Genomic DNA, 23,261 nt, shown 5'->3' with positions numbered 1-23,261 from the left:
ACCCGTGCCAAAAAAAAAAAAAAAATAAGAGCGTGAGCTCCGCGCAGTGGTCGACTCGGCACGTGTCATGCGTTTAGCGGAAAGAATCACGACGAAGAAAACGCAAGCAAGTAAAAAAAAAAAAAAGAATTAAGCCAAGCGATTTCTGAACGGAGGCGCTTTTTGGACGTATCCCACTTTAGGGCGAGAAAATAGCCCGATTGACGATCGATTTCGGGAGTGCTTTGTGTAGGCAAAGCTACCGTTGGGTGCAGCTCCGCATGTCCGCTTTGTAATCGAAGAGAACAACAAGGAGATCCTAAGGGATCGATGTTTTGTTAGCCACAATTCTACGAAGCGGCAAATGGTGAGGCACGCGGGAAATTAATTGTTAAGAGATGCCGTATATTCAAATACACGTAAAACGCAGAAATGCTTTTCTGAGATATACCGTGGGCCGATTTTCATGCTATTTTGGTTTGTATTCGAGAGAGAAAGATAAATTTGTGAGTAAGAAGCCAAATTCTGATTTTGCGCTTCATAAAATTTTTTTTACAAATATTACCAAAAAACAGTTAGGTAAAGAAAATTGAAGCGCGAAGGTTACGAACTCGTAACTTAGCACCAACAACACATATCGCAGTTGTGTAAACTGCATACTTTCTCTCCTTGCAAGACACTTCTTTATGCGGAACTAACGAAAATAAAGTTCTCACGGTAGATTTTGTCAGTCTACCCTAAATTAATGCTTATATTTATTGTCTTTTTAATCTCAAATAAAATATCATCTCTTTCTTATTGCTGTTTAATTCTTGTTGATGTTTTATTGCCTCATATAGTTACGGCAATTATATTTACCGCCATCGCTCACTGGGCGGATTTTTTCTTTTTTCTGAATATAACATCAAAGCGGGTTAAGAATAATATCTTCATAGTCAATATGAATAATATCTTGCTGTCCAGTAACGTATTTGGCATTGCAAAATGTACCGCGATGTGCGCTGACTTTTTCTCCTCGACCTTGGGCCCCTGCGCGACAGAAACATATTCCAGATCCACACACTTCATGAGCGTTTCACTTCTTGAAATTAGCATTGCCCTGAGTCTCGGCTGACAATCGCGCAAGTCTTTTGTTGTACTTTTGAGACGTATATCTGTCGTAACGACAAAAAGAAAAAGAAATAACAGATGCAGCTGTAACCACATTATAGCACGACCGGTCGTCCCAACATAGGTAATTGTTTTGTATCGACAGCTAATTTATGTCACGATTGCGACATCTGAGGCGTTCTTACGCTAACGGTCGTGCCCATGACGGTGAAAAATTTTCTTCTCTTCAGAATGCGACACCGACGTGAAACAACATTGCTTCACTGTACGAACCCTGAAACCTTGTCTGTCGGCTGCTTTAACCCTGCAATGTTCAGACCCAGTTCCACATAAAAGAAAATTGGAACAGCTACCTTGTTCACCTTTACTTCTTGTCACGGAGATTGCCCTTGCGCAATAAAAAAAAAAGCAGATTCAACGCAATGTTTGAATCTAAAAGACGCGAAGCTTATTTGAGTTAGCGAGGTAGCAGCAGTAGCGGAGTCACGCGACATCCTAGTCGCCTGAAGCTGTTAGCTGTTTGCGTCATGAGGAAACACGGGCAAGGCGGGAGATGGAAATACAAGACGTACAGCAAAGCGAGAACAAGGTAAAAGCGGGAGCCAACGTTTCGACAAGTGGACTTGAAAAAGACAAGTCCGCTTGTCGGTACGTTGGCTCCATCTTTTACCTTGTTCTCGCTTTCCTCTGCGCCATGAGGAAGAAGACGAGGTATGAAGCCTGTCGAGGGGAAAATGTTGATGAAAGGTGCATGCACAAATTATTACGACACATATCTAAACGAATTTACAACTTCATACCCGATGCGTTCCTTAAGCCACAGTGCCACACCCATTCTGGGGGATCGGCCAAGAATGGGCCCATATCCAATGGCGTCATATCCAGTGACGCAATAGCCAGTGACGTCACACCATCTACTCGATTAGACAGCCTCCAGAGCATACCCAGAGTCTCAAGTTGTCTATGTGGATGTATACTACCAGAAAACTAGGTGGGGTGATGAAATTAGGAAATCTCCAGGCGCAAGTGGTCATCACTTAGCGCAACACAGGGATATGGTGGAGATCGCTGCAAGAGGCCTTCCTCCTCCAGTGGACATAAAAATAGACTGAATTACGATGATGATGATTTATCCAGAAATATATCGAGTGAGGACACTACGACTAACGCGGAACACAGGAATAAGAAAAGCGTCGCTTTAAGAAAAGAGAAGTGCTATCTGGTTAAAAATGGATAAGTTTAGTAATTGGATTAATTGTTATACGTTTGTCGAACTGCCCACAACTGTAACTTCCCTCCGGCATTTCTAAAACCCAACAACGAACTTCGCCTTCCATTTCGCGTGCTTAAATCGGCATTTTATTAGTTTTTTGGAGGCATCAAACTCGGCCTAGCGTATTAGATACGTCGGACACTACAGGGATTAAAAGACGGTACTGAGGACACTTTTGCGATGTCCTTCCTGTCACCGCTGGCCGAATTTTCGGAGGATCGTCCCGTTCCGTCCCTTAATTCAACCCACGCGAAAGCTATTGAGCCGCTCGCGGAGGAGGTTAAAATTAGTCTTTGCTGACAGAGCTGTTGCGACGATCCTTTCTAGACGTTCTTGTTTTTTTTACGCACTTCGCGCACTAAAACTCTCCTTGTAGCGCTGAGCGTGGTTGGGTAGACAAAAGGTCGGTTGAGATCTCTCTCTAGGGATTTGCGTCGAGAAGCGGATGGAAGTAGGGAATCCCCTCACAAAAAAGGAGGGGGGCCTGGTGACGGGCAAAGGGAAATCCCTATTTAGGAAGAGGCTGAGCGCCTAGACGAGCCATCTGTCTCGGCCTTGATTGCCACAAAGATCAATCACTCCTTTTGCGCTTCGCCGTATTTATGCCTTCTTCAGACGCCGGTATACGCTTAAGGAAAGGTTAGATCCGACAACTGTGTCTTTTCTTCACTCGTAAGGCCAGTACATTGTGAACAGTAGAACTTGGAAGTTCCCCGATGAGCAGAGTGGTAAGTTTTGCCTTTTAGTACTGTACGGCGTGTTTTAAATTACCTGTTTGAAATTATTACATGTGCCCATTGCAGACAGCTCAATTCTACCCACGGTATGTTGGTTTATTCGGAAAAGCCATGACCCTCTTGAGAAATTTCGACGTTCAGGTATCCAACCATGAAAATTTGTGAAACTTTACGCTACAACGCATGTCCCCATAGGATACTAAAGCCAGCCAGCTCCGCGTTCAAAATTACAACAGCTGCGTTTAAACGCATATGCACGCAAAACGAGAACTATTTTCCTAATTGCTCGACAGTCGCCATCGAAGAAGGACATCCTATCCTATCCTATCCTATCCCGAGCGTCCATCGCAGGTAAATGCTAAAAAGCGAACAATTTTTTTCGCGTCACAAACAAATAATAAGTTGCACGTAATGAAATGAAGCGTGGAAGGTCCGTGCATAACCTAAGCATACATGATATACTCCATTTACTGAGAGGATCCGGTAGCATGTTTGGCGCAGGTTGCGAAACTCTCTTCGTTTCACTAAGGAAGCATGACTCGATTATCGGAACTACGTTACTTCGCCCTGATTTCCTACAACATGGGATAGCAGTCATGATTACGAAAGCCCGCTTATGTTGAAGCCAACAACCAAAAGGAGCGTACCGTTGACGCGAAATTTTGAAAGCCCCTGCTTTCTTTTTTTCTTTAATCTACTCGAAACTGCCTTACGCAATCATTGCGCGACGAAGACAAAACCCTCACGTACTTACAGAAACCTGCACCTAAAAGATTCTCAGATTGTCAAAACTAATGCGCAGTCCCCCACTACAATTGTTTGTGTCCTGCGGCATCCATCTACAGTAGCCGAGGGGGACGTTCCATGTTGTAAGGGGATACATCGGAGGCTTTCGCGGCATAGTTACAACGCTGGTAGCTCGCTTCGTTCACCCGTGCTCCCACATACGTGGGCTGCATAAATATATATATATAGCCTATAGGCCCCTTGCAGTCTCTGGCATTATTTCTTTCAACATGCCCATGCCGTTCTCGATATTTTCAAGTGGTGCGATTTCGAGAACGTCCATCGTCCCCATAGAAATGGGAAATCCATCCTGTTGTCTACAAAAGGCTTGCCAGACCGAGCCCCTCTATCTTCCGCCGAGAATTTCGGCAGAAATGAGAGAAGAATGCATGAAATAAATATATTTTATATGTCGAAGATCTTTCGTATGAACAAAGAACTGGATTCTATCATTCTCGTGTGACGCTTGGTTTAAAGCAGTTTTCGTTCCTGCCATCTGGCCTTTAGGGTACCATTTCCCTGCTTTTCACTTTTTTACACGGTTTCTCGATCAGGAAATATCTTTAGCGCGAACGTGGAAGCGGAGACTTTAGTAGGAAGGAACAACAAGAAACAAAGAGGACGCTAATTGGTGTCCGCGCTCGCTCTTATTCCTTGGTACTCCCTCCCACTAGAGTCTTTGTATCCTCGTTGCGCTAGTAGTACTCCTCTACAACAAGTAGTTCTATATTATAATGCGACGACACAACAAAGAACGCTTAATTTTCCGTTGTAACGAGTATTCATGCATCCCTGAACTTCTAAACCCTCTTTCGTGCCGTTCTCTACATAGGTCTCGTATTGAAGTATCCGAAAAAGTGTTTTTTTTTTATTTATTTCAGTAATGCGAAAAAAATTTAGAGGATACTTAAGTTTCACCTTTAAGAGTGGAACGCGATAGCATTCAACGATCCCTGACTGCTTTTCACGCTTCCGGGCGACTGCAGCTTATACGTAACCGCAATGTTTATCGGGAAACGGTGGCAGCGATATCTATGCGCGAAGGCGAGCTTTCTGGTAGAAACGCGGCCGCTTGCGTGGGCCGATCTTCCATTATTGTTTGGCACTTTTGGTATTTCAGTCTGAGAAGATTTACCATAAAATACACGCGCTGTCGGCGTTTTATTTCATGGCGCTTGTTTGCGGGCTGCCATCCTTAATATTCCGAGAAACAGCTCCGCAAAGAACGTAAGACAAGGCATAAGCAACTTTAGGGACAGAAGAACAACTTCAGTGTCGTATAGAATATGCGTGGCTCGGGAAGATTTTTTCGGCCACGGACGCCGTGCCGACGCCTACGCCGACACCGGATTTTCGGCGTCGCTGGGCCTTCGACGCTATCGCGTTAAAACAGATACCTGGCTTTGAAAGAGACATACGACTTGCGCATGCATCGCTGCTCATTTGAACGTCTACAGCTTGAATAATAAACCTCGCGCTCGGGGCTCGATAACAGTCTGTGATGGTGAAACCAGTGAAGGTCGGATTGCAGCCGCACCATACTTATCGCTGCGCCGAGTGGTTCTTTCTTGCAAACCTTCCTGTTTGCTTGCTTGCTTGCTTGCCTACTTGCCAGCTCCTATACATTTGCCTTATAGGCTCATAAGTGAACTTATTCATCGCCCTGAGTTTTGCAACGTGTTCCGCACCCTGTACACATCAGGCCTACCACTAGTTCGGTGCAGTTGGCTCGAACTGTCTTTAATAGCATTTTCTTCTTCTTGTCCTGCCGGTGTGCACACAGAGCTTCCATGAAGAGACACGCTGCGAGGAAACGACGCGAGTAACAACGCGGACTGAAGAAATGACACGCACGCATGCGCATACCATTCTCTATAGCTTCCGTAAGCAGCGCGTCCGCTTACGAACCGCGAACAATGAACTCGATGGGAACGCGGGACACCTGCGTCACCCATATCAACGTCATGCGTGCGCGTACCCTTATTGAACGATGCTCTCAGGTCTCGTCGGGGGCGAAAAGAGCCGCAACGCTCTCGAAGCTTCACCTCGAACACAAGCCATCTCATTTTGTCGCCTATATACTTCTGCAGCGCGCGTGCGAGTATCTACTGTAATTTATTACTCTGGTTGTCGTCGTTGTTGAGATCGTCGTTTTTCTTATTCTTTCGTTTTTTTTTTATTGTACGCTCGAAAGGGACGTTCGTGTTACAGCATAAGGTTGGATACAAAGGCCGCAATTCGACTGAGGCGCCTTCGGTAAGAACCATGCGCGCACGTGTGAACAGCAAGTCAATGCTACCTACGCTCGATTTCGCAACAATCCGATGGAGGAAGGGGTTATCAGGAACGGCGTAGAGGTCGGTACGACGAGCGTATACGTAAACAGTGTCAGATGTTCAAGAGGCGAGGAGAAGCAGGCGCTGTATTTGCGCGCCACCATCTTCTACCGTGTCGAAAAAAAAAAAGAAAAAATAGCTCGTCTCCGGCCACCTGTTCCACAACTTGGGGAAAACGGGCATGGAGAAGCAGGCAGGGAAAGAAGACAACATTAGGCGAAGGTAAAACTACTACTGTGAGTTTTAGCGATCTGTCTAATATGCGATAAGCACATTGAGCATACGGGCTATTATGCTGTATCACGTATGCGATGCCCGCACCTGCGCGACATGCGGTGTTATGAGCGCATGAACAGGCTTGTCAGTTACGAAGCGCCAAAATGTAAGACACTGAAGCGCGCTGCCAAGCACCACTGATTGGTTCAATTTTGTCGTACGAATTTCCTCTGTTCAGTGACTATAGACTTCGTAACCCTGGCTAGGCGGCGCTATGGACACTGCCAAGTGGCGCCGCTCGCGGGAGCAAATCGAAATAGTCGCCAGGTAGCGCGGTTGCGTAGTCGTGTTGTGTAGGTAGTGTTGTCGTGTGTTGGTAGTCTGTTGGTAGTGTGTTGGTAGTCATGTTGTGTGCGGGAGTACGGGCTGCGAGATTCTGTCTCCCTTGCATCTGTCGGCAAAAGCGTGCCGTTGGGTGCCACATGCAACAGCCTCGAAAACACGAAAGGCAGACAGACACCCGCCCGTGCAATTCTACTTATTTCCGGGGAAGTATGCAGTGCAAAGACGAAAGGAGACAAGCGTGCACCGCTGCTGTTGTTGGCAGGATCAAGCAAAGTCGCGATTATTCGCCTTCGCATGCCAATTTGTTTAACGTTTCCGCTTGCGGGATATTCATCCGTGTCGCACAGTCAGTCGAGCGGCTGTCGCACGTAAGGAGGGTTCATTGTGAAAGGAGACCCTGGGGCTAGTAGCATCCTCTGGGTGCTGAGCGTCGGCAGAAGTGGGAGCTTCATGCAGGCGCAGCATGAAGCATATTATCGTCGTCATGGGCAAACTGTCCCGACTGAGCTACAAGACTAAGCAACAACGCTGGCGCAGATAATTGCAAGCACTAATTAATTCCTATGATTCTGCGGATGGCGTTTACGCACGCCTTCCTGCGTTCCTTTCCGTGCCAGTTACCCGGGGCACTGTAGAAATTGACACGCGGTTGCAGTCACCGGGTGCTTTCTTTTTCGTGATGGTGTCAGTTCACCATGCAAGAGACCGGGCACCTTGCCGCATTGGCTGCCGAACCTCCAAACCATCGCGGAACACGGGCGACGCTAGAATCAATTTTGCAATGATCGTGGGCAACGCGACCGCAATCACGACGCCGGTGACCAAATACATGGTGACGCTGCTCTCCGCCACGGGGAGGGTGCTTGCGTCTGTGGGCAAACTTGCGGTTGTGAGTCCTGTTGTCTTCATGTAGTTGTAACTAACAAAAAATCCAGTGCCCCCGTTCCCCCTATACTTCGCACACAGTCATCTAGAAACACTCATTCAATCACTAGCAGAGTCACTCAATTATACGTTAATTTCAGTTGTCAATCAGTTTATCATGCACCACACTAACTCACTTATAATTCACTAGCTCGATCGCTCCCTCGCTACTCACTCACTCACTCACTCACTCACTCACTCACTCACTCACTCACTCACTCACTCACTCACTCACTCACTCACTCACTCACTCACTCACTCACTCACTCACTCACTCACTCACTCACTCGTGTGAGACGCTCTCGAAACGAATGCGTTGCTGGTTCGCCCGTTCACTGGCTTCCGCTACTTCACGTACACAGCGCGCACAGAAGTGCACAAACGCAGAGGCCGCGCACACAAAGGTACTCCGCGCCTTATACTGCCTGAGGCACGTGCGGCCATCTCCCCAGACACATCGGCCACTCTTGCGCATGCACGCTCCTTTGTGCTCGCACCGGTGCCGCTGTGCTGGTTGAGTCAGTAAGCAAGAGCTGTAGCTAAGAGAAAGGTGCGGCGCGTTCCGCTGGGATGCATTCGCTAAGTGGATTAGTTAGGCAACCACGTCGGCTGCGGTGATGAGAGTTCCGCCGGCGCCGAGCTCAGCTGGCAGCAGCGGGACCTCTTTTGAGTAGGTGGCGCGGAAACTATGTGAAGCTGCCAGCTATGGAAAGGGAGGGAGGGAGGAAGGGAGGGGGGGGGAGAGATGGTCGCCTCGAATAGTATTTCATCATTGTGCAAAATAAAAGAAAATACAGTTGAACAAATTGGCAACCTTCTGCGGTTCCTCCGGCTCTCACCTCATTTACTGCCACCAGTACGCTCCACAGAGGTTTTCTCAAAAATAGTTTTTTTAGTAGTTGTGAGCTTAGCCTTGTAGCGTAGTCGCAGTACAAGTTGTTGTTTTCTTGTGTTAGTTTTTGTTGCTTTTATCTTGTTGTTGTTATTGTTGTTGTTGTCGTCGTCGTCGTCGTCGTCGTTGTTGCTGTTGCAGTGGTGAAAGCGGCCTGAAGTTACGGCTCATACCCACGGGAGGCATCGGCCACGCTGGAGGCGATGAAATGTGCACACAACAACAACAACAACAATCACACAGGGTTACCTCAACAACATGAGGACAAAGGGATTTGGAGAGAGCTAACTTCACTAAAAAAAGCTATCGTAACTAAAAATTAGGTAAACTATGGTCGAGACCATTAGAAGCGCTACATGTACGGCGCTTCAATGACCTTACGCAGAGCTGCTATAACGAGCTGTGGCTGGTACCGAAACGACACACAGCGAAGGGTAATACGTTTTATGTCAGCAAATCTAAACCTAGATTACTAGCCAGACTTGCGAGAAACACTTTGTGTAGGGAGGAGAAGCTGGCTGTCAAAATTAACCCAGAGTCCCCTCCCACGGCGCCCGCAGTGATCAGATCATGATTTTTCGCACGTGAAACGCAAGAATTTTCGTTATATTTTTTATTAATTGCCTGGAAGTTTAGGCCAACAAACGCAGATAAAAGGTAACAAATAAAGCCGCAAGAACGATCAGAGTCACATGCAGGAAGACAACGCAGGTTAGACGATCTTTACCTAACGTGATTAGGCATGGTTAGACGAAGATTAGACACGGTAGCTCGGCGATCGCACTGCTAGATAGATGGATGGATGGAATAACTCTACTGACAGGTCCTGCGAGCTACGGGGCGCAAGGCCCCATAAAGCGGGCTACTTCCCCCGTTGGGACCGGGAGTTGTAACTCTTTAACAGGGAGAGGCGGTTTAGTTGGTGGTCGGTATTGGAATGCATTATGTAACCGCGCAAACGACTACGGACGAGGAAAGAACACACAGGTCAAGCGCGGGCCCTTTGTGTTCCCGCTGGACGGCCCAGAGCTGCTCCGCCAGGTCCGTGCTGCGTAATGCTTCTTGTGGCCTGGCGGAGTCTTGAATCTTGTTTGCGTAGGTCCGACCACATGGCCAGAGCAAGTGGTGCAAGAGTTCCGCCTAGAAATTTAATTACGAAACTCTATGGTCTACGCCACGTTGAGACACCGCCGCGCGACAGCATGGCCACGAAAATGGGACGCCGCGACAAATTTCTCTCGGCCAGGGACCACCAAGACGGCGCGCAGATGCGTCACGTCGATTTTGCGACTGGCTCCTGGGGGAAGCAGGCCGAGCCCACGGACGGAACGGATGTCGTTCAGTGAAACAAATTGCGAAAGCGGGGTCACGATGCTCTAGCAACGGCCTGCCCCTCCTATGCCACTCGCACAAGTATTACGAAACTATTTCTTGATTTTCGTTTCTTTGTCCCGACGCTATTGCTCGCTAAACGTTTAACACGAGCCGCCCCACTTTAAAGTTTCGAAACTCTGTTTCGGGTAGCGACGCGGGGGACGAAAAAGAAATTGGGCGACTGGGGGGGGGGGGGGGGGGGGACGAAAAATAAAGAGATAAGGCACTTTTAGATGGCGCGTGCGTATATATGAGACTTGTACGGAAACTGGCAGTTTCGCAAGTGGGTCTGTTGTTGGCAAACTGCGAACGAAAATTGGGAGCGTTCGGAGAAGAAAAAAGACCGTGGTCGCCGGATTGCAAGGACACCCGACACCGCGCTGTTCCGCGTGTTTTCGACGGGCAAAATAACACGGAAGACGATGTGCGAGCAGCGTAATTGACGTACCGCGAGCGGGGCAGTACTGTGCGTCACGTGGTAGTCGTACACGTGGGCGCGCGTAAACGGCTCCTCCGTGGGCGTTCAGTTTGTTGCAACGACGAAATGGAAATTCTGTGTAGCTGAAGCATACGCGCATGGGCGGATGCTACATATGGCCGCTTCGAGAAGCAGGAAGAGAACGACGGGCCATGATAAAATTGATCGATGTGAAATACGATCAGCTAGATCCTTAACAACATTCTGACTGTTAGGATCCGAACCGGACAGCGTAATAGCAGTGGCTTAAAATACGATTTCTCAGCGAAGCCAGGACTGGGCGTTAAAGAAAGTAACTGAGATGAATGTCTGTGATATACTTAGTCATTTTAGCATGGTGCTTTACGCTTAGGAACTACACTGCTCGGGTGGATTTAGGGTATATGCATATAGTTTACCATCAAAATTACTAGGAGGAACACTGCCGCGAATGTCTGCAGCAGCTGCGAGCTCGGCAGTTCCGTTGTCATGTGAATCACAAGCAGGGCGTCAATTTTGCCGAAAACTTAGCCCTTCTAGCTGCAACCGGCATTACTAGTTCGCGGGTCGATCACCTATACCAAGATATTGCGTCACAAACTGAACGAATTGCGAATGGTTATGCGCGCGGTCGAGGACTTATTGCCTCCGTGAATTGTGATAGAATGCCATTGTACTTTCTTTCCCTCTTTCAAATTTAGAAAATAAAGCATTTTTCTCAAAAAAGAAGCTCTACAAGAACTGCAGAAGGGCAGCGGATTGGGCGAGTTGGTGTTCCATGGTAGCAATAAAATCAGCGCCGTGTTTGTCTCCTCCTCTTTCTGGTCCTGTCGTCTAGCGCTGTTTGAATTTTATTGTTATCTACAAGAACGTCTGCAGTAACAAGCACAAACACTGGACAAATCTACGCAACAAATTTCCGTCATTCTCGTATTAGCTGTACGCTCGCAGTGCCAGAGCTATCCCCCCTGGTAATCTTGTAGGAAACTCTAGGAGTGTGAGAAAGCGAGGGAGGCGGGTGAGGAGGGGGGGGGGGGGGGCGTGAACGTTTTCATGTTTGTCGTTCCGCGCTATTCCGTTTCCTGCACGTAGTCAGAAACACGCAACCGAGAAACGCGGCGAGTGCAGCGCACGTGAATCTCTTACGAGGCAAGACGTGAGGCAGCTCGACCTTCGATGCGTGCCGGGATTATCGAACAAACGCGCCGAGATCCGTGTAGTTCGGGTCCATTTGGCGCGGACTCGCATCGACGTTGATGCACCGCCGAGTTGCCGGTGGCGTGACAGAAAAATACGCGCGTGTCTGGCGTGTAGCCGCACACTTACACGACTCACGTTCTCACGGAACGCTGTTTGACAGCACTCCCCGGAAACTCCGTCGACAGCACCGGCTACTAAAAATTTAATTACATGATTTATGGTAGCGCGTTCTCTCGTGCGTGTTCACCCGGACCCGCCGAAACATAGCTATTCGCTCAAAGTGACAAAAAAGAATATCTAAAGAAAACTGGATCAGCAGCCTTGGTCTGCAGCTTTCTTATCTCTTTTTTTTTTTTTTCTGCAATACCAGCACGCCGGGAACGCTCATGTCGAAAGCATGCAGTCATTGTCACTTTCATTTCGTCTTCTTTTTTAGGAGTGCGCGAATACTACATTCCTGTGATGGGTGCTCACTACCGTGAGCGCCCATCGCGGTACAAAACTGGCGTTCTCTTGGCCACTGTCAGCGACCCAGTGCTCCACATTGCCTCATTCCTATAGCGTGCGGTTATTGCGACACCCGTTCCGAGCTTCCTGTTCCCGTGACGTCTAAGTCGTTTTGTATTGCGCGCTGCACTTTTCGTGCGCATTAGCTGCCCGTAGCCGTGTGACATTTTATCGCACCTCTGCCGTTCGGTTGGCCAGGTTGAGCAACACGCCAGGACGTGGTCGCGCAGAAGGCGTCGTCGGCGTGCCGTGCCAAAAAACTTTCACATATCGTCGTTAATGTAACCTGAGCTGTCGCACACATCTCTATCTCTTTTCTTTTTTTTGTGAGTGAACAGATGCGAGCGCAAGCTATGACGCGCTATGCACTAACGCGCTAATTCGTTATGCCACTGCGCGCTTAAATTTATCCGAGCGCGTCAGGCGCACGCATTGGTAATGCAGGTGTCGCCTCGCTCTGTCGCACAAGCACTTCATTAAAACTTCTTTGTGGGCGAGTCGGTGCATACTTAGCGTTCTACTACAAAACAAATATGGCAGCAAGTGCGTAAGCACCCCCTCTGTATCGCTATTTGCTGCAGAGCTTCAATTTTTAGAAGCCACCGCTTACTGGTTTGATCGTCTGTTAGTATCCCTTGCCTTTCTTCTAGTTCTTATTTTATTTTCTGTGTCTGTTTCCGTTGATTGCCGGCCCATACGTTCATCGATGCGCAATGTCATTTTTTCACGATTGTGTCGCTCCCTTCCAATTCCCTTCAGCCTTTCGCCTTATGTAAGGTATCCGTCTTCCTTCAATAAAATTTAGTTGTCAGTCAGCGCTTGTGTCTCGTCCTTGTTCTTTTGTGGATGCATGTGCTAGCGCTGTTATAATTATCAAATCAAGCATAAACACTATACAGTCAGACGAATCCTTGTTTTTTTCTTGGTCGAAATTGTGTTTTTTTAAATTTTTGCTTTACCATGGCAATGGAATAAAAACATGTTATAAAGGATGGTGTCCCCCCCGGTGACGCTGCATGTATCGGATCGCCATAATCGACGGGGGAAATGCGAGGAAACGAGAGAGAGAAATTTGAAAGAATACACTCCACTCCACTCCAAGTGTACATTTGCATTGAATTATGGAAGGCATCTGTGCGTGCTTGGGTTATGTATATACTGATCCCACTCGTTGGCCCGGTCGCTCCATAGAGTGTCCTCTCGTAGCCATACTTTCTCAGCACTCAAATTTCGATCAGGAATCACACTGGTAGTGGTATTGTTTTGTACCATTTATCAATGGTGCTGACTATTGGGAATAAGTCTGAATGCGGTTGATTATAACATACTTTGATATCCCAGTGGCACCATCTTCGGCGACCTTTCTCACTAGGAAACAAGCGCTATTTTCGCTCTGGCATCGCGACAGTCAGCTTGCATTTTTGTTTTAGTATCGAAAGTATAACGCACTTGCTAAGAATCTCATCACGCGGGCTTTACACCTAAAATACAATATTCCGTAACCATGCATTCTCCGACGAAACCTGATTTGTTCATAATATTGCATTTGAGTTTTCCTAAGCTGTACTTCAAAAAGCGCAATGTAATGGCAGAAACTTGCTAACGTAGTGAATTCTGGGGTGTAAACATTCTCTCATAACAATGGAGAAAAATATCGTTATTTATTCCAAAGTTATTTGACTTGGTCTCAAAAAGTGGTATTCGCACACGTCCCCAAAGAAGGCAATGAAAGTGTTTTGGACATGTCTGCATGTTTTGGACATAAGCATTCACGGCATGCTGGCACTGCGGGAAAAAATATATATAAAGCTGCAAATCAAGACTGCTGATTAAGTCTTTTTTTTAGATATTCAACAATGGGTCGCATCCATATGTGTCATAAATCGGGTGATCAAGAAGTGTGCATAACAGAACTAACTTTTCTTCATATGGTATTTATGGATTACGATAGAAGTGTTCGATTCAGTAAAGATACCAGCTATCACGGAGGTACTGAGTAGTCAAGGAACAGACGCAGCATGCGGGAACATCTTAGCAAATATCTGAAAAGGCTCAAGAGCTACCTCAATTCTTAACAAGAGGATAAATTACCGTCATGAAGAGTTCCAGGCAAAAAAAGAAAGACAACACAATATTGCCTGAGCTTGAGAGGAAGTTGAGGACAGTTGAAGGAGGGGTAGAATGAAATAATGATAGGCGTAACGTTAAGAAATAGGAAGACGGCGGCGTGGTTTAGAGAGCATAAGTGGTAGCCGATAATATCATATATCTAATAAGAAGAGGAAAAAGTGGAATTCAGTACGACATGTTACGCGTAAAAGCAGATATCTGGTGCTCTGGTAGAGCTACAGAATAGTTACCAAGAGAAGAAAAACACAGTCAACGACAGCAGAGGTTTAACTGATGGATTGAGATCATTTGGACGCGTAGGACGCAAAAAGATGACGGAAGGAGGAGTAATCGGAGGCCTTTGCCTCGCAGTGAACGTAAAATAGTCTGTTCGTAATGATGATGATGATGATGATGATGATGGTGGTGATGATGATGATATCCGCCTGCCTCCAAACATCGTTCCTCCTCAACGTCGTGCCTACAAACGTGGAACCAGTGGGTTAGCCGTGTTCTTGTGACGTCAGAAGTACCAATCTATCAGATATCCCCTGCTTTCCGCGCTATTTAAAGTTCGCCATTGTCCACCACTACCGCCACCTTCCCACCTACTCTTTTACATTTGAACATTAAATCACGCCGGGGGCTCACTCACGTCTCGGAACATTATTTCAGCCCCCGTTCCACCGGCAGCGAGTCCTTAAACTGAACTCGTCGGCAACGTGCGCGGCTCACATAACGGAAGTAAAACGAACGAAAAAAACAAAGTCATCAGCCACCTCTCTCTCGCATATACGCAGGCCATCTGGCGCATTCCCAGAATTTATCACCCTGAATACCTGACGCACTCCGCCGTTTCCACGGGGCCCGGCAGCCACTTGGCCATTTCGTGCCGGTCTTTTTCAGCAGATGCTCTGCGTAATCTCGCTAATGGATTTGCAGTGCTCGGGTGCTTCGTTTCAATAGCCAGAACACAAGAAAAAAAAATCGAAACAAAACAAAACAAGGCACGTGAGCCGAGGCACCAACTAGGAGTTTGCGTAAGCAACGTTGTTTCCGTCCCCGATAGTTCTGGGGAGATGTCTTGTGTTTTCTATGTCTGCTATCCGCTGTCGAAGACGCCACGGGTTAGTGCTATTTTGCAACTATGCGTTCCACGTGTACCGTGCTTACATACGCGGTATGTTTAGGTGAACACGTGATTTGTACGCTGATATAGTTAACGCCATACGACCGTTGCTATAGAGCGGCTCTTTTCGCTGCACTTATAGTTCTAAAGATGTGTTTGCAGAGCGTCCAGTTAAATGTACAACTTTTTTTCTTTGTCCCCTAATAGGTGATGAGTACTCTTGCAATCAACTTTCCGGTTCGAAGAAGGATACTATTACAGGACTGTCGAAAAAAAAAAAAACTCATTGCTGTAGCAAGGACGATGATGAACTGATGGCCGTGTAATAATAATAATAATAATAATAATAATAATAATAATAATAAAATTGAAACCACTCATTGCCGGACGCATGGCCACTTAGTAAAAAAAAGAAAGAAAGCTCCTACATTATTCTCAAAAAGCTCGCCCGCAACACCTCTCACAAAAACTATTGGTGTTCCGCCTGTTTGAAATGTTCCACGTGTGTTTTTTTATCCCTTTTTACCAAGTGTATAAAATAATACCTTGAAGCCAACGCTAATTTCATGGGGCGCAGCATCACGTCTGCTGAGTCTCCGCGAAAAATTACGTCTCTTTCGATTAGTATAGTAGCACAGCTGTATAGACTTCGCGATTTTTCTCGTTGGTTCCATACCGTTGTGCATTGCCGGCGTCATTGGGTCTCTTCGATTTGTCGTTCCCAACTGCTTAGGCGGCTACCGAAAGCATTGCTTTCAATCAATGAGCATTGGTGTCCCGGGGCGTCTCGGGCAAGTCCCGCCCAGTCCAGGACAACATCTCGACGAGACTCGTTGCAGAAAAAAAAAAGAAAGCACGCTCACTTGAAAGTTGACGTAATCGCGCTCTTTCCGGCTACGGCGCTCAATCGCAGATCCCTGCCCGCGGCCATGAAGACCTTGGCCGTGGCACTGAAGATTTCCAAGCAACGTCCCGCGGGCGACGCCGAGGAGAGGGTCAAGCTGAAGGACGCGGAAGACGTTGCGCAATACGGTGAGTCTGACACACGAGCGGTGGCCAGTCGGCGCCGAGACCGCGAATAGACCCTTTTCATGCTTGCAAACAGAGTTCCCAGAAGACTGCCGGTTAAGCCCTCAGGAGCAACACACGTTACAATAGACCCTATAAACTTACAGAAGCCTCCAGCTGGCACGAGCTTCGCAGCAGATTTGGAGTGTTCGACAAGTGAGTCATATCGTACAACAGGGAGGCCCGTATACATGAGCTCGACGTACGGAGCGCGTCCTTTATATCTGAAAACATCAAGAATATGAGCCTACAGTATACTATGCGGCAAAATACTTCTTTTTCTCGGCTAACTGGACTCACGAAAATGGCTGAGCGGAAGTACGCACTACTGCCGCATCGCGGACGCAAAAGGTCTATACAGTGTATCTTATTTTGTTGTAGCGTAAGCCAAACAAGAACAATAGAAAGGCATGTCTGACACACACAACGCTGTGTGTGTCAGATGTGCCTTTCTGTTGTCCTTGTTCGGCTTGCGCTACAACAAAACAAGAAATGCCGTATCAACAAGCCCCTATAGCTACCCTAAACAGTGTCCCTGCATGCTAGAAGTACTTGACGAGGAAAGCCGGACGCTTCGTGAAATAGCTGTGGGGGCCTCCTACGCGAGGCGGGGTGTGGACGACTCGTCTTTAGAACGCGTGAAAGGTGCGAACGCGAACGTGCAAAAAAAAAAAAAGGTATGTTTGCGCGAGGATGGTCGGTGTGGACGCATTACTATAGCTGCGCATACTGTGTCCGTGGTGCACATCCACGTAAAGGACAATGTCTGTATCTAGCTCGTTGTGCAAAAAAGAAGGGCTTTACGTGCCAAAACCACTTTCTGATTATGAGGCACGCTGCAATGCAGGACTCAGGAAATGCACAGTTCCCTGCCATCTGCACTGTAAACTAATTTACGCCCTGAACAATGAGTAAGGGTGAAAATTAGTGTATAACTCACACCCTTACACCTAAAGAAAGAAGGGTGTGAGGGTGCGACAAGTGCGACCGGTCGCTCGAGGCGCCATGCGTGAATTCGCCGACTTATCTCGTGTTTAGAAAAGCACTGTTATGCAACACGTATTGAGCAACAGAAAGCTGTGTCGGGAGTTTTCCATGTTGTTTGACGATTTTCTGATTGACACCTTTAATCTACTTATGATATTTGAGAAGTTGATTCATTGATTAAGAGTTATTATGCAATTAGGTGGAATATAAAAAATAATCTATCTCCCCGCGGCAGCACACACACACACACACACACACACACACACACACACACACACACACACACACACACACACACACACACACACACACACACACAAAAATATATATATATATATATATATATATATATATATAGCCACCCTTACGCCCGCTATTATAACAGCTCTCACCAAAGCACACCTTCACGAACTTCTAAAAGTAACCTTTACACGATGCTGGCGTCCTCAAACACATCAATTAAATTTACGAACCTCTTAATGAACGTGAAAAAAAATTTGAGAAGGCTCGAGCTCCACTGCGCGGCACCGCTCCTGCCCGCCCTACCGAGGATCACTAAAAAACTTCGCTATTAAACATTTGCGGCTTTACGTGCCAAAACCACTTTCTGATTATGAGGCACGCCGCAGTGGATGACTCCGGAAATTTCGACCACCTGGGGTTCTTTAACGTGCACCTAAGTCTCAGTACAGGGGTGTTTTCGCCCCCATCGAAAGGCGGCCGCCGTGGCCGGGATTCGATCCCGCGACCTCGTGCTCAGCAGCCAAACACCATAGCCACTGAGCAACCACGGCGGGTAAAACTTCGCTATTGGAAAATGTGGTTCGGCATTTAAGCAGGCTACGAGAAAGTCACCAAAATATAAATTGGGTCTACTCACCGTCTGCTAAAGTTTCACATCGAGATTTCACTTTTCCCGTCTGTATAAAGGCTCTTTCTAGGCAATGATTTAAGTTGACTAAGTTGGTGAAAGTCCATCTTTCTGCGCACATGTACTGTTTTGCAGCTACTGATTTATAAGTAGTCTACTGATATTTCAAAATTTGTGGGATTCAGTGATAAAAAGTTGCAGCCTACAGATTTCTTGATGTCTTCCAGAAAAAAAAAGACCGCTAGCGATACCTACTACTTTCTAGTAGACAACTGATAAAACATTATCAACTTTTACAGGATGGGCGTAACGTTTAATAAGTGCCTTCGTTTTTTACTTTTTTTAATATATATAACGGAACTCGAGTTAAGCATTGTCCAAAACACACTGACCTCTTCAGGTTTCAGGTATAACACATGTATTTCGAGCCCTTCAAAAAGCGGTTTGAACGTTGGAACAAGTCGTCTTTCTAATAGTGATGGTGCAAGAGATTGATTGTGAGCCGCGTGGTTTTTCAAACATCGCACACCACCAGGCATTATGGAACGCGTGGTAGTGCGTCAATGCTTTGTAGATGCCAGATTGTAAAACTCCCAATAACTCCTGGATCTATGGGCCGGAAGAAACTTGGTTTGAAAAGAACCTCTTTTGCCAGTATAAATAATTTACACATTTCTACTGCTTTTCAAGGGAACAGTCGACCACGGTCTTTAATGACCTGTTCAGACACATGGACAGCGTATATGGAAACGCACTCAGACGGCAGCGTAGCGGCATAGGGCTGCTACGCTGGTGATGACGTTGCAAAAGGCAGTTTAGCCTGGAAGGCTAACCTGCCCTGATCGGCCAGTCCTCCACCTTACCGTCTTTTATCTGCGTCAGATATGTCACTCATGAGTTGGTCAGTGCAGTCATCCGCGAGTAGCGGGAGGGAACTATGGAAGCCTTGCGATAAAGCACGGGGCAACAGCGTACGGAATCTGCAGGACAATACGACTTCGTCAGTGCGCCCACTAGCTAGTCATTCATGCATACGTGCATTTTACCTTATTCACACGCTCGCCTTCAATGAACATCGAAATCAAAGACCACTGAAATGCGCGCCCCTAATTGACTACGTTGTGGGAGCTCGCCGAAGGGAGCCCATGGAACTCGCGGATTTCAAGGACGTTTGATTTCAGTAGTCTGTGAAAGGGAGCGTGTTACTGCGATATTAGCGGATGTTGTCTGCGTAATCTAAGTTGCCTTACGTGCTTCTTTCCTGCACCCGTTTCGATCGGAGAACAGCAGAAAACTAAGTTGCGTATACATTTTACACGAACATTCACAGCAATAATAATACTGCATGGCCGTTCGTGCCTATTCGCATGTTCATTTGTCATAGCTTCGTTACATTCGTACTGAGCTCACGAATAAATTGTATTTGTAACCATTTTATTGGGGTGCTTTTCTCGCCGATCCATAAGGATAAGCGTAGCATCACATTAAAAGGACACCGAAGTAAAAATAACAATAATAATTTGGGCTCGTGTTTGTAAATTACGTTCCTACAATACCACGAAAACTATTCTTACAGAGAGGCTTGGTCAGGTAAAGTACGAAAATGAAGGTCAAGTGGCGACGCCACCGTGAAGTTCCCGCACTAGCTCCCTGTGACGTCACGGAATTCGATGGCGTCTGCCGGGGCACAGTTAAATTTCTTGGCCGTAAATATAGACTAAATTGCGTTCTAAACGTGCCCGAGACTGAAAGCAGCAAGTTCCAGGACCACTTGCTAAGCCGCAACGGCCCCAAACAGCGAGAAATCGCTTTGAAATTCATGACGTCAGACTGCCGTACCGACGCTACGTTCTGGCGCAAAGTTTGAAAAGTTCAACTTTGACATTCATTTTATACTGCACTTTCAACCCCTTACTGCGAAATTAAAGAATATAGGGTTTTGAAACGATGCATTATCTGTGAAAAGTAATCTCCTTTCCTGTATAGCGTCCCTTTAAAGTTCTGACCTGCGCGGTGCATAAACATTGCATACGTGTGGTCACACAACTTTTGAGATGAATTTGTACGTATCGCATTTAGGTGCAGAGTACTTGATTGACAGCTTCAATAAGGCTACGTTCCACCTAGATATCATGCATGTGCCACATGCATGCACATTATTTTGTACGTCCTATTCTTATGGAAACGTGTGATGTCCAATATAAAATTTAAAACGCAGAAACAGGTGACGCACAGGCTCAGACACTGGCAGCGCTGTTCTATCCATGCTGCGCTCGTGCACTGCACGTGCAATAGCCAAGATGCCCAAATTTCCACTCCTTTTTGGAATTTTGATGTCCCCCAAGTTTGGGCAATCTTCGTAATGTTTCCTTGTTCAACGAACGATGCAACGTAGATTATATCGGTTTGTAGTAATGACGTTTGTATTTCGTGTCACGAATTTCTATGTTTTAGGCCCTTTTTTTTATGTGCACGTCGCAAGTGGTACACATGCTAAACGAACAACTCTTTATCTTCTGCGTCAAGAGGAGTCGGAGCTCATATTCGCGATATAAAACAGGAGTGAATTAAATGAGCATGAAATGTCGCGGACGCGACGACGCATAATACTGCCGTTTTGGAGAAGATAAACACACACACACACACACACACACACACACACACACACACACACAAACACACAAACACACAAACACACACACACACACACACACACACACACACACACACACACACACACACACACACACACACACACACATATATATATATATATATACACGCATTAATTTATAATTTCTTTAATTAATTAGTAAGTATGAGTACTTTCTCGTGTGTTCTCCTTATTGTCTTTGTTGGTTTCTCATGATATGATTAATAAAAATCGGGCGCCTCGGTTTACCACCTTTCTCCTCGTTCAATACATAACGAGGGTCTCGAATCCGGCAACACTGATGCCTTCAGGTAGTATGTGTGGGTTTATTGACCATTTGCGTTCACCGAAAAAGATCACGTACTCCTGACGCCTGCGGCAAAAAGGAAGTTCCACCGTAAAGGTATGTGAGTGGTGGCACTGGCTAACACTCCTAGGGTTAGCTCTAGTAGCAACAACATAAATACCCAAGAAAGTGGATGAGGAAACGGCGCCGCGGTGGCTCAATTGGTTAGAGCATCGTACGCGTAATGCGAAGACGTGGGATCGTTTCCCACCTGCGGCAAGTTTTCTTTTTTTTCATCCACTTTCATTGCCACTAATTTATGATTTCTTAGGTTCAATTTCCAAGTACAAGTAATTTCCATTATGCTGTAATTGGCGTCCTTGATTGTTGGCTTCTCATGATTGTATATCGGCGACTCGGGCTCTAAAAAATACAAAGAAGTTAGCGTCCTAAGCTCGTAATATAAGCGCAACCTACCATTCCAGGTACTTCGGACGTATTTGGAGGTGGCGTATTCTCCGAGGAACCATTACGCGGCAACACATGGTGGCGTACCGCGAATGCCCAATTACACAGCTCCTCCTAACGGTCGAGACGGCAGAAAGGGAGGACGGGGAGGAGGGGCAGAGATGAGGGGAAGGTAATCACCACAGCCTCCCCTTTGTTGCAGCGGCAGTCGTTTCGGGAGCTCGCTGCTCGTTACCTGCCTAAGCAGAGCCATTAGCAATGGAGAAACGGTCAAGTGCGCTCACTGCACGCCGGACAGTTGCAGTACTCTGGCCACTAGAGGCGTTTATGTTTGAAGCGTGCTCAGAGCACCACGAACGGAACAGTGCGTGACCGAAAGTGCGTCCTTTGGAGCGCGTCGACGCGAAATTCGCGCACTCATTTGCATAAACTGTGCGACGCGAGGACGCGCCTGGAGCGAGGATTCTCTGCGAGTCGTATGTGCGCAAATAGACGTCGCCACTTTACCGTGAAAACTGTGAAGTGCATATTTACTTGCTCAGGTGGTGATATCTAGGATGTCTCTTTTGACAATGGCGCACACTGATAAGAAGAATTTGCCTCATAGCGATAAGATAAATAAGGAGAGACTGCGAAAACTTGGGGTAAAGCAACACAAAGAAAGGTCGATAATGATTCTCAAATACATAATAAATGAAGAATAGTTTGACCCGCCGTGGTTGCTCAGTGGCTATGATGTAGGGCTTCTGAGCACGAGGTCGCGGGATCGAATCCCGGCCACGGCGGCCGCATTTCGATGGGGGCGAAATGCGAAAACACCCGTGTACTTAGATTTAGGTGCACGTTAAAGAACCCCTGGTGGCCGAAATTTCCGGAGTCCTCCACTACGGCGTGCCTCATAATCAGAAAGTGGTTTTGGCACGTAAAACCCCATAATCCTTTTTTTAAAGAATAGTTCAACTGTCCCTCGCGTCTGTTTATATTACGAACTGACAGTTACAAGCGATAGCTAAAACGATAGTTAGTCACCTTACAATTTACTCTTGCACAATCTGGAGGCATTCGGGCTGCATGATTTGTGTTGAATATTTTTTCGCATTGTGCATACGTTGTTCCCAGAAAAAGCATGTTCCCCTGCTAATATCGAGGTTGTGAGTTCGATCCCAGTCTTGGAGGGCCGTCCTGCACTACGGCGTGCCTCACAAGCAAGTGGTAGTTTCGGCACGTACAACTTGAGAATTACATTTTTTTAGAGAAAACGGGAGTATAAACGCCGCTCCAGAGACGGCCACTTCTAGCAAGTCAACTTACCCTAATGAAATTACAAAATCGAGAAAGGGGCTGACAGATGGAATGGCACACTTTGGTATAAAGTTTGTAAACAGGGATAAGGTGTGGCAGAATCGCTGGACAACGTTTCGATAGGAGGACCTATCTTCGTCAAATTGACGAAGATAGGTCCTCCTTCCTTAAATCCTTAAGTCCCTAAATTCCTTAAATCCAATAGAGATTTAAGGAATTTAAACGAACTTGACACCACAGCGTGACCGAGAA

At 46.7% G+C, this 23,261-nt stretch overlaps 1 protein-coding gene and 1 non-coding gene across 2 annotated transcripts in view; both read left to right on the top strand.

The window, feature by feature from the left end:
* Positions 1–23,261, top strand: part of mfr (ferlin family C2 domain-containing myoferlin misfire) — a 375,605-nt gene that overhangs the window by 260,068 nt on the left and 92,276 nt on the right. The window contains exon 6 of the mRNA XM_050175214.3: positions 16,288–16,406. Coding sequence (XP_050031171.2) covers positions 16,288–16,406 — 119 coding nt within the window. The remainder of the gene's footprint in view (positions 1–16,287; positions 16,407–23,261) is intronic.
* Positions 21,446–21,518, top strand: TRNAT-CGU (transfer RNA threonine (anticodon CGU)). The gene has a single exon. It is a non-coding gene; the product is annotated as a tRNA-Thr (tRNA).

The sequence above is a fragment of the Dermacentor andersoni genome, chromosome 9 (assembly GCF_023375885.2).
Source record: "Dermacentor andersoni chromosome 9, qqDerAnde1_hic_scaffold, whole genome shotgun sequence".
NCBI lineage: Eukaryota > Metazoa > Arthropoda > Arachnida > Ixodida > Ixodidae > Dermacentor > Dermacentor andersoni.
Note: the sequence above shows the minus strand (reverse complement) of the source record. Positions and strands in the feature narration are given on the sequence as shown.